General features: G+C 42.6%; 1 protein-coding gene across 1 annotated transcript in view; it reads right to left on the minus strand.

The window, feature by feature from the left end:
• adam12a (ADAM metallopeptidase domain 12a) overlaps window positions 1-12,238 on the minus strand; it is a 71,948-nt gene that overhangs the window by 18,240 nt on the left and 41,470 nt on the right. The window contains exons 7-11 of the mRNA XM_079657909.1: window positions 8,006-8,071; window positions 7,363-7,434; window positions 6,763-6,932; window positions 5,935-6,019; window positions 3,890-4,038 (exon numbers count right to left, since the gene is read on the minus strand). Of these exons, the coding sequence (XP_079514035.1) occupies window positions 3,890-4,038; window positions 5,935-6,019; window positions 6,763-6,932; window positions 7,363-7,434; window positions 8,006-8,071 (542 nt within the window). The remainder of the gene's footprint in view (window positions 1-3,889; window positions 4,039-5,934; window positions 6,020-6,762; window positions 6,933-7,362; window positions 7,435-8,005; window positions 8,072-12,238) is intronic.

A 12,238-nucleotide genomic window follows, 5' to 3' on the forward strand; every position in this document is an offset into this window, starting at 1 on the left:
GTTGAAAGTCTTGTTTATATAGGATTTTAGTGCTCAATATGAACATACATTCAGACCTATTTTATCACCAATTACAATAATCATGAGGCAAAGTTGAAAAAAACACTGATCGTTTTTGTACTGTTATGACGGTTTTATTTTGCTTTGGTGGACCTTGATCTTCCAGCACAAATGTGAACGCACGTTAATTCAAACCTGACTGTGACAACTGTAAGCATGACAAATACTTAATAGTTGCTTAAGTAATTCAAAACCATAGTTCCTTGACTACACATTTATTATTAATTTTACAGCCTCCTTTGAGCATGAAGAGCTGGAGCTTTGCTGATGACATTAGGTGATATGATCTGTTGTGGCCTTTGGTGCCTAGGAGTCTGGCCTATGTTGTAGATACCGAAGAGCCTTTTCACATTGATTTCCCTATGGACACAATTAAACAAGGCAGAGAAGAGAGTTCCTGTTCTTGAGAGGGGCACAGGTCACATTTCCAAGACATGCCTTGGACCTTGGTTCAGTTTCTGTGATTTTGATTCTTGATTATTTTATAATAAGGGAAATATATCAATCTCTGTCTGATGGTGTTCATGCCCAGCATTCAAAATCTTACTAAGGTCTTCAACCCATGAGTGTGTGAACCCTGTCTTAATAATGCATCTTGATATCTATCTGTCCATCAACATCTTGCAATGCAGCTCCATAGCACGGATAAGTGCTTTTACAAAATAAATATTTTAAATTTAAATCAGAATGCAATTTGTACACTGAAAGGAAGAAAATGAATATATAAGTGTCATTGTTTTTAGATAGGCTCCCTTCTGACTGCTCACATATCCATCTTCTCTAAATACCGTAAAACAGGCACTAATGTTGTTTTTAGAGTCATAGGCTAGAAAGGGGGGGGGGGGGGGGCGGCACTAAGGACTTGGCAATAACGTGGCATGTGCTGTAACCAACCTGTATTAAAAGGCACTCCAATAACCACACCTTGTAATTGAAAGCTAAAGATGAACCAATAGTGGACCAAACATAGAGCCCTGTGGAGTTCCTGTTTTAGTATTTAAGAGAGAAGGACCTTTCTGAGTACTGTGCACTTATGTATGTCCTTCTTTCAATGGATTACCCTGCAGCAGCTCAGTTGATGTGTGTTCCTTTAAGTTATGTACTCAAAGGATAAGACTCCAGCCTGTTCTCATTTATCTAATGGGGGGGGGGTGGATAGGAAAGGAGGAAGCGACAATTGTCCGTGACCAATGTGAGCAGGAAACAAGCAGTGCTCTGTGCAGATGTGTAGCTGGCTCTGGGACAGTTAAAGTTTCACTGCCCCCCCACCACCATGAACTGGATCCTATTATCTCCAGCAGCGAGGCCAGCAGAGCTTGATGGGTGTCTTTCTTAACAATGCACTGATGAAGACACTCTTGTGCTCTAGTTGATTAAAATGAAAGATCAATCAAAACTAAAAAACTCAAGGTACTCCTTGCTGAGTAAGTGTAGGCGAGTTATGCCAGTACTTTCTATTATTGAATGCAGGGGCTGGTTATCGACGGGCCTTTTGTACCAACTCATCCAACTCTTGGCCTTGTGAAGAGGCATTTTGTATAATCACATTGCGCTTTGAACGAGCTGGTTGCCTGCCAAGGAACACATGGCAGTCAATGCTATGAACAAATAACTGTAGCTGATGGGTGATGAACAACTTTCAGGTGACTGCAGCAGAGCCTGTGTGTGTGTGTGTGTGTGTGTGTGTGTGTGTGTGTGTGTGTGTGTGTGTGTGTGTGTGTGTGTGTGTGTGTGTGTGTGTGTGTGTGTGTGTGTGTGTGTGTGTGTGTGTGTGTGTGTGTGTGTGTGTGTGTGTGGCCACATTGGGTTTTAAAGCATTGAACTAGGAGGGGATTGAGTTGGACTCATGGGAGATGTAGTGAAAGCTACAGGCAGAGAGTGTATAGTCCTGACCTGGAATTAACTGAGGAAGCAGAATGAGGCAATTGAGTTCTTTAACATCCTTATTTAAATGTATTGCTTCCTTAATCCTGGATTAAATCACAGAGCAGCAATATGGACGGATAAGGAGATGTTCAGGGGATTACTTTAAAACCAATGGCGAGATCATTTCTTTCTTTTGTCAGATAAAAAGCACTCTCTCCATGGAGAGCAGAACAAAAAACTAAATATTCATGCACATTTCTTACCAGTCTATGTTTGGTAGAAATTAGATTCTTTCACATTTAGAGAATTTCGTCATAGCTACGTATGACTTCAGAATGAGATATTTTAAGGGAAATGTGTAGGCTTTCCCTACATACAACATGTATAATAGACAGTCTGTAACTATTTATTTGGAGCTGCAGAGAGATTATCCACCATTAAAGATGAATGTATTTCAAAGAATAGAATCACTCTCTAACTTGCTGTGGATAAAGTGGAAAAGGAGAGGGCCAGTATTTCTAGCTTTTTTTACTAGTTCATGTTGTTGCCAATTTTAGGATAAAGTCCTTGACCAAGGATACCCTCATCATTTGAGCTAATAATAATTCTACATTTTACTGCTGTGTCGCTTTATGAGTCTATATTCAAGAATAGTGTACCCTGTTTTTCAAACCAAACCAAATACAAAAGGGATGTTTCCAACATAAACACCAATCTGTGTTTCCTACAGACCACAAGACCTTCGGCTTGAACTGACCCAATGTTAACGCCTAACAAATCCCTATCCCACTGCTCGGTCTGACAAGATGTAAGTTATAATCATCCATAATTAACAAATATATGCTATTTTTTTACTAAAGTAAATGGTATGGCTCTGCTTAACGTAAATCCCTGTTGGTATCTGTTCTCACTTATTTTATTTAAGGCAGTAAAAACATTTTTTTATTTGCTTCTTGATAGAAGTTAAGGGTAAAATGTTTCACAGGAAATGCTTTTATTTTAAAGTGCAAGTATGTGTCCTGCTCTTACTCTTTCCCATTATGATATAGAAATGAATATGAGTGCATTTTCCCGTTTCAAACACGTTCAGTTTGGACAAGATTAGCTTGGTTCTTCATTCGAAGCTTCTATTACACAACAGTATCAAAACAAGAGAGTCTGTACATCATAGTTTTGTGAGGTGCCATCATGGTTTTGTGGAGTGTTGTGAGTGAATGAAACAATTAAATCCCAAATGACCATGGCTTTGCTATTTAGAAATTGCACGCGTGTGCATGAAGTCCCATGAAGGAGGTGGCACTAAAAAAATACCAAGTGCTATCCACAACTTTTGCAAATTAAGAAATGTGCTCGTTCATGCAGGGAAGGGTGGTATTAGACAGCAGATGCCTTTCTGCACATCTTACTTTGTTTATTGGAGGTCAGCTAAATTGTGTCAGAGTAAGTTAAATTGTATTGCTTTGTCCATGCACTGCGACTGAACCATTGGCTTCCCATCAGCATGAGTCATATTGCCTTAGGGCATTAGCACAGCTGTTGAATTTGTCATAAACCAAAATGGTCCAGCAGTTCAACAGCATTATTTGCTTACCTCTCTATAGACAATAAATTACAAATAGAGAGCATGTGGAATAATGTTTACATATGATCACAATCTGGACTCTTTTGAGCCACACTCGTCTCAATAAGGGACTGGATTAATGCAAACTTAATGATGGCTTGACATTACGATTGATGCATTTCAGATGGTTTTGGAGTAAGACGTCATTTTTAAAGCCTAACCAAAAGCGGCCCCACTGGAGTGCACTGAAGCAGTGAATGATAGCATATGTCCTTAGGCTGATAAAGTCCAACTAGCTGAAATAATACTCCCGCAATCTAGGATATTGCAGAAGAGAGTAAGAAGTCAGCAATCCTGAAGATCGATTGACTCTTAATTGTTAAGGTGGAAGCTGTGACTCACCCGGTGGAGGGAGTCATGATGCATCCTCCACGGTCCACGGTCACCCTGCAGCCACACCCCCTCTCCGGGGTGTCATGGTTCATTCCAAAGTTGTGTCCAAGCTCGTGGGCCAGAGTGACTGCAGCGCCCAGGGGGTTGTCTGAATGGTCCTACAAAAGACAAATATCAATCATGCAGAAACATAACAAGACATTGCTTCTTAATAATTGTAATCTCTTCAATTTACGAGTCAGATTTATCAAGTATAGTTATAGACTGGACATGATACAAGCAATGTCTTTTAATGAAATGTGATCAGTAACTGCTCTGTAGCTAACAATAGCTTATTAAAACAGACCTCCCTGATTACATTCTAAGAGGAAAGTAACAAATAACAAAAAAGTAATGGCAGCCAAATGACTTTTACCCCCCAGGACCTACTGGAAAAACATGTCTCAAAACAAGTGAGTGTAATTGCAAAGTGCCAAGATAAAAAAAACAACGCTGTTGGATCTGTGCTTATCAGAGCATTTTCTCTGCTCGACGTTGTGGTACTGAAATGAGGAATACAACGTCAGACTGCGGGCTGTCACGTTCAGCTTGCTCTGCAAACTTTGACCAAGCCAGATGTGCAGCTTCATCCACACAAAACTAGCAAAAAGTTAAAAGAAAAACTCTGCTTGAGGACAGCTTAAAAATCACACAGCCAGCAAAGATAACAGAGAATTGAAAAAACCCACAGTGCTAGAGGATGCACTGGGAAGATGAAGTTGTCACTGTGAAAGCTGTGTTGGTGGAGGTCCCGAGAGTTCCTGAAAGGTGTGTAAAACATGAACACATGAAGAGGCCGGATAAATAATGTAGCGCCATCCGCTATCAGCTCCTCATGCATGCAGCACTGTGCATCAGAGCACCTTGTCTCTGGAGTCTTCAGTCATTGTGCATTATTCAGTAGAGCTGTACAGTCTGATGAAATGCTCTGCTGGGGGCTTTTGACAGTAACGGTCATCAGCTGTCAGTACTCTCCGAGTTTCAACTGCATAGCCAAAAATCCATGAAAAGAAAACCCTCTAGTTCAGTTTCCAAAACACCTTTGCTGACTGATGAGGCTTGGGTGCTCAAGAGGGCACTACATGCCACTGTCTGCGTTCTGTTTCGCCACACCTCAGAAATGAATGTAACATTTGGGGCTGGTAAATGGATATTCCAGATGGTTCCTGAATGGATGTTTAACATGTAACTGCTTAGAAAAATAACAAGGAGACCCATAGGGGAAGTTGGCTAATGAGTTCTTTTTAAGTTAGCGAGACAACTGAGACAACAGGGTTGTAGTTTGCCCACGGAAGAGTCTGCGGTTGGAGACTAATTCTTTATGTCCCTTATCTGATATATGTGGTATGTAGAGCTCTATCATAATGACTAAGTCCCCACTTTACCATCTGCAAGGACAAGAGTGAAGAACCATCTGGGGACTTGCTGTGAAGCTTACCACCAGCCAGCCAGACAAACAGCCACTCACACATGGGAGTATAAAATAATGGCATGACTTGCACTAATACAACATGACATGGGCACATAGGGTTGTAGTTCTTTAATAGGCGATCATTTACAGCATGCACCTAAGTTTTCATTCGGGGATATGCAGTACCCTTAAATTCACTAATTTGTTGCACCTCATTAAGAAGCAATGGTTTCCACTCGTGTAATCGATACGCGCTTTGATTTATCAGCGCTAAGTGGAGGGTGCTATGCATACTAACTTAGCCTTCCTCGGAAGAAAGGTCACAATGATGTGTGTGCCCTGTTAATACAAGTTAATATCAACTCTGGAATCCTTAGCTCAACCCTTACACAAGAGACTCAGGGGAGAAATATGAGAGTATTATGTCAGAAAGGAGGGAGGGGGGAGAACCAGGCGAAGAGCAGAGGGCAGGGGGAGGGAAATGATAAAATAAGTCTGGTCTACTTTCTGGAAGTCAGAAACACACCAAATATTTATTTTGTACTCCTATTGCTTCAGGATGGAAAATTAGTTAGTACATTCAGTAGAGCATAGGTGTACGTACCATGACGATCCCCCCCGACTGCTCTGCTGTGCACATACTCATGATGGGTGCCATACCAATGGTGGTGCCCTGGAAATAGACCCCACTAAGGGGAAGACAACGAAGGTCATCAGATCTTTGATACTTCAACTGTCAAGGTAAATGCCCTCTGGAGGGTCTTTGACTTCTAATGCTGTGAACTATAGAGCAATGTTTAAGGGCTGTTATGCAAATGTTGAGTAGTAGTGGGTTTTTTCATGACTAGCATGGTTTGGAATCGTTTCATTGGCTACTGATTAGGCCTGCACGCCAAATATCCGTAAGGGTTGCTTTGGGGTAAAGCTAACACATTTCAGCGTAACGTTCTAGCGAAGTGGCAAGCAGACCAACCAACAGAAAGAAAGACAGACAAACTAAATAAAAAGTTTTGTCTATATTTGTATCTACATCTTTACCACACAATGTCATTTTAACAATAGAAAACATTTTATTTTTTATTTTGTAAGCATCTTATGAAGCCTGGATTGGATAGGACTGGTTTAGAAATATTTTGGCAATTGTTTTATGAGGTAGGAAATCAGATTTATTTTCCTTTCAACAAAACTGTGTGGTGTCTATGTTCCATCCACACTGCAGGGCACCTTTGAGGGTAGCTCAAAAGAACAGACACAACACAAGTTAATATTACAAAACATCACAGTCAATTTAGCTTCAAGTTAATGAAACCCAAAGACCGATCCAAAACAATTGCATTATTTGCTCTCAATAATTTGGAAATAGTATAATCTATTTCAAATAGTGACTTTTAGAACGCAACTATCAAGTTGTACGCTACAACTGCAGATCTACCTGATCAGCTGGGCGTTGTCATGAGGCTTCTTAGGGAGCAGCTTGACCTTCCTCCAGTCTAGGAACTCATGCAAGGTGGTGAAGGGGTCCTGGGTTATGGGGCATTTGTCTACATCACTCCATACTTCCAGGCCCACCAGGGCCACGCGGATATTCAGAGCCCTGTAGAACTGAATGTTGAGGAGAGAGGGGGGAGGTAGAGAGGGAGAGAGAGACATATTTTTAGGTTAAGGGCTTATGATCTGCCTCTCATAACATGTATGTTATTCTCTTCACTGTACATTACTTATTTAAACAAAAATGCTATACAGAATTTGCTTAAAAATGATGAGAGGCTCTGAACAAATCCTTATCCATTAATCTACGTATAACTTTCCGTATGAACGAATCATGTTTCTCTTCTGTTTTAAACCTCCACCCACGGAACGTATTATTACAGCGGCCTCTTCACAACATTTCTCAGCCGAGTTATGGAATTGATCGTCCATTCATAATCCAATCAGCCTCTGCTCGCAGGTCGGTTAATTCTCAGCAGGCTTGATGTGACCTCTAATAAATCAGACGCTTACACCACATCCCCTGTGTTGATTTGATTGTTACCTTGTCCACGTAATTTGCGATCTCAGCCAGCCGCTGCTTGACCTTCTCCATGTCCTTGCCTTGCTTCTGAAACTGAACAACACAAACAGACAGAGTAAAGCAAGGGGAAAGGGAGGTGATCCGCCCTCTTGAATGTTTATTTCCATCAAAGACATTATTTGGGAAGTATATCAATACTGCATCGTATATCAGCACTTCACTAGCTTTGGAAATGTCTTCACAGTGTCGTGTTGATTCCACTGCAGTTGCTATCATCAAAGAGCTCCTGAGTGGAGCTTTGGATTAAGAGATAACCTCAACCACCTTGTCTTTTATCCAGCATTCATTCACTTTCTGTGGCTCTGAAGCTTGTGACATTGACCTACACTTTCTTCTCTTTGCCCTTGATCTTAAGGCTGAGATTTTAGATAATAATGGAATGGTTCATTTATGAGTCATGTGGTCAAATTATGTGTAAGGGAGAAGGACAGGCAAGCATATGAGTAAGTTGACACACTAAAGGCGAAACAATGTAAAGGTTGGAGTCATCTTATCTACGTCTCGAGGGGAATGAGGGTCAGCTAAGTAGGTGACCTCTGAGCTTTTTAGCTGAGGATATGGCTGGAAACGGTGAATAGTGCAGGAACTTTTGACCTCTGCTTACCTCTCTGTTGTCAGCGACAATGATCAACTCCACATACTTGGTCGTAGTCTGGACGTGGCGTTTATGCTGCATGGGTGAGTGAAAGGAGAATAGGAGGTGACGAGGCAAGAATGAGCAATAAATTGGAGAGGGAATAAATGTGGTAATGACAAAGTGATAAACCAAGAGAGATAAAGAGGAAGAGAGAGAACAGAGAAAGAAGAAGAAGGACATTAGGAGGACACACTTAACCGCAGCTCTCTGGAAATGGCGGCTTGGATTTAGTAGGTGGCCACTCAATACACACTTTCCACTCTATACTTAAGGCAGCAGACACAAGAATCACAAAGCAATCTGAACACCTTACAGTGACCCAATAAGGTCACATGTTACTCTGACAACACAAATAAATAATTGTTTTTAGACAATGATGCCTGCACTGGATTGACATTAAACAGCATAACCCCCCCTGGCTTTTCTTTCTGAAATTAAAAGAGCATGTGACATGCTAAGTATTGATTTATATTACAACTCCACAATGACTCCATGAACTAACTAAAACAGTGGAGTATGGACTAATGAGAATGATATCCAAATATAAGAAGGCACGTTCACACTTTTCTTAAATGGTAAAGGTTTTCAAATAACATTTGTTAGTGTATATTTATCTCTTTTGGTGTGGTCAAGGATCACAGTCCAAACTTTGAACAAAGAAGCAGGAATCAGGTGCAGAGAATTATAACCAAATCGTACACTCATTATTAGAGCAAAAGAAAAAAGTAGAAGATGTGTATCACAGAGGGAAATTCGTCCTTCGAACAATTAATGTCTGAACACAGACGAGCAGACCAAGCTAAACGTCTAGCATGGCTGAAAATAGGATGACTGAAAAAAGGTAAGAAACACATATTTTCATAAAATAAGTTAAGGACCAGAAGCAAAGGGAGGACATGGAAATGATTGTTTTGAGGCTCTTTCAAACCGAGGCAAATACAACTCCTGTCCATGGAGCAGACGTTGCTCTCATGTTTCAGTTCACACACACACACACACACACACACACACACACACACACACACACACACACACACACACACACACACACACACACACACACACACACACACACACACACACACACACACACACACACACACACACGCGCACACACACACACACACACACACACACACACACACACACACACACACACACACACACACACACACACACACACACACACACACACACACACACAACTATCCTGCTGGCTGAGTGTTCTGCTATCACACTATGGCCCACTTTCAACCTGAGCCTCTTTATCCGTGCTGGCCTGGCAGCCTGGATCCTCTCCGCTCTTATCTGCCTCCTCCATAGATAAGGCAGGGTGGGCTAGTGTGATCCAATTGCACCCTATGGTGAAATCTCCAGGAGGCCACTGGAGAGGACACACACGGACACTGTGTTCAATCAACTCACTGAAGAGCATGACTGTTCTTTAACAGATTAGTCAGAAGTAAACATGACTTATTTTCTTTCACATGACGTTTTATCCTTTGTCTCTCGATAAAAATAACAATTGAAAATGAAAAACTGGTTTCTGGACTCGATTCAGTAGATATGTATAAATAAAATCGACTACTAATATATTCAATTATTTAACAGCTTCACTTCTACATAAATGGACAACATTTTCTCCCCTTTTCTTCCCTCAGTTCCTGTTTCCACTCCACTGCTAACTCGATATCACAGAATTAAGGTGAAGAAAGAGGCCGGTATTCTTTTACCATTTGTATGATGAAGAGAATTTAAGAACAAAGGGAAGCTTACCAGCATGAGAGCTTTCAAGCACATTGCACATTGTCTTCATTAAGCAAATGGAGCTGGCTCAGGTGTGGATGAAGATAAAAACGGTATAATTCAACTTTCTGATTGGAGTCTTATCCCTGGGGACGTTTAGGCGGCAACGATTAGTCAACTAATAGCTGAGTCTATGATGTTCAAATGAATACATTAGAGGTTTAATAATATAATATAATACATAATATTTATATAGCGCCTTTCACGAAACCCAAGGTCGCTTTACAAGTCGGGTAGGGGGGGGAGTAGGGGAAAAGAGGCAGACAGGTTGGGGGGGGGGGGGGGGGGGGCAAGTAGCGGAAAAATAAACCTATCAAACTAACTATATAGTGGGGAAAGCCTTGGTGAAAAGGTGCGTTTTGAGGGCTTTTTATAAAGTGTCCAGGGTTGGGGCGCTGCGGATTTCGGGGGGGAGAGAGTTCCAGTGGGTGGGGGATGCTACACTGAAAGCTCTGTCAACGAAAGTCTGCAACCTGGTGCAGGGGGTAGAGAGGAGATCCTGTCCAGACAATTGTAGCTTCCGGGATGGAGTGTGGTGGCGGAGAAGGTCAGACAGGTATTGGGGGGCGAGGGCATGGAGGGATTTGTAGGTCAGAAGAAGGAGTTTATACGTGATACGGTGCTTGACTGGGAGCCAGTGGAGGTGGATGAGGGTGGGGGTGATGTGCTGCCAGGGCTTGGTGTGAGTGAGCACCCTGGCAGCCGAGTTCTGCACATACTGGAGCCTGTCCAGGGCTTTACTGGGAACCCCGAACAGGACTCCTTTGCAGTAGTCCAACCGGGAGGAGACGAATGCATGGATGAGGGTCTCGGCCACGGAATCGGAGAGTGATGGTCGTACACGGGAGATGTTCCTGAGGTGATAGAAGGCAGACTTGGTAACGGATTTGATATGTGACTGAAATGAGAGAGTGGAGTCAAGGATGACACCCAGGTTACGGACTTCGGGAGACGGGGAGATGGAACAGCCGTCAATGTGGAGGAGGAGATCCCCAACCTTCCGGAGCAGTGCCTTGGGGGCCACAACCATGAGCTCAGTCTTCTTACTGTTGAGTTTGAGTAGATTTGCTGTCATCCAGGTTTTTATGGCATGGAGACAATTGACCAGAGACTGTGGAGGGAGCTGGGCAGATGGTGAGGTGCTGAGATAGAGCTGAGTGTCATCAGCGTAGCAGTGGAAATTGAGACCGAAGTGACGTATGATCTGGCCAAGGGGGAGCATGTAAATGGTGAAAAGTAGGGGACCAAGTACGGAGCCTTGGGGGACACCATGGTTGACTGGGGCAGGGGGGGAGGATGAGCCGCTGATGATGACAAACTGAGACCTGGTTGAGAGATAGGACTGAAACCATGACAGAGCTGTGCCAGTGATGCCAAGGTTGTCGGAGAGGCATTTCAGGAGGACTGTATGAGAAACGGTGTCAAAGGCCGCAGAGAGGTCGAGGAGGATGAGAATACTGATTTGTCCGGAGTCAGCAGCGAGAAGGAGGTCATTAGTGATCTTGAGGAGGGCGGTCTCTGTGCTGTGATGTGCTCTGTAGGCTGACTGTAGGGGTTCGTAGAGATCATGGTTGGACAGATGTTGATGAAGCTGGGCGGCGACTGCTCTTTCCAAGGTTTTACTAAGGAAAGGAAGGTTGGAGATCGGTCGTTAGTTGTTCAGCTCCTCAGGGTCCAGACCAGGCTTCTTGAGGATGGGAGTGATTGAGGCGGTTTTGAAGCAGGAGGGAACTATTGCAGATGACAGAGAGGAGTTGATGATGTCTGTTATGATGGGGCAGAGGGTGGGACTTTAAAAAAAATTCTGACATATTATACACCAGTCAATTTGCTGATGAATCTTGAAAACAATGGGGAGTTAATGGATAATACAACTATTGGTGACTTGCAGCCCTATATCTGTATTTAACCCTTACTCAAAATGTTAATACATGTTCTGTTTAGGCGCTGTTGACGCCAATAGAGATTTACAGGTACTCATGCTGTTGACGTGCACTTCCTGTCAGCTAGCCATCATATCTCTCTCTTCCCTTCTCTACCCCATCTGACTCTCATCATCCAGGGGCACTCTGCCAACTCGCCTCTTTATCTTTAAACACTCAAGCAGGGCACAGCGCAGCTTATCAAAGCAGCAGCAGTACACCTCGCTGCCCTCATGTTAGGAGGTGAGTTTGCTTCTATGCCACCAAGTACAGCAAAGCACACTTTATATTCATACTGTTTTGTTTACTTTCTCTATGCTTCTTCTAACAAGGCCTTTTGCTCCTCGGGTAAGAAGTGACAATTTTTCAAAAGAATTCCTTGTGTTTTATATGTTTTCACTTTTTTAATCACCTGTGGGATTACTGTGTGTGTCCACCTCCCTTAAAAACAGCATCTGTCTTCACTTAGAGA

This window comes from Notothenia rossii (genome assembly GCF_949606895.1).
Source record: "Notothenia rossii genome assembly, chromosome: 11".
Taxonomy (NCBI): Eukaryota; Metazoa; Chordata; class Actinopteri; order Perciformes; family Nototheniidae; genus Notothenia; species Notothenia rossii.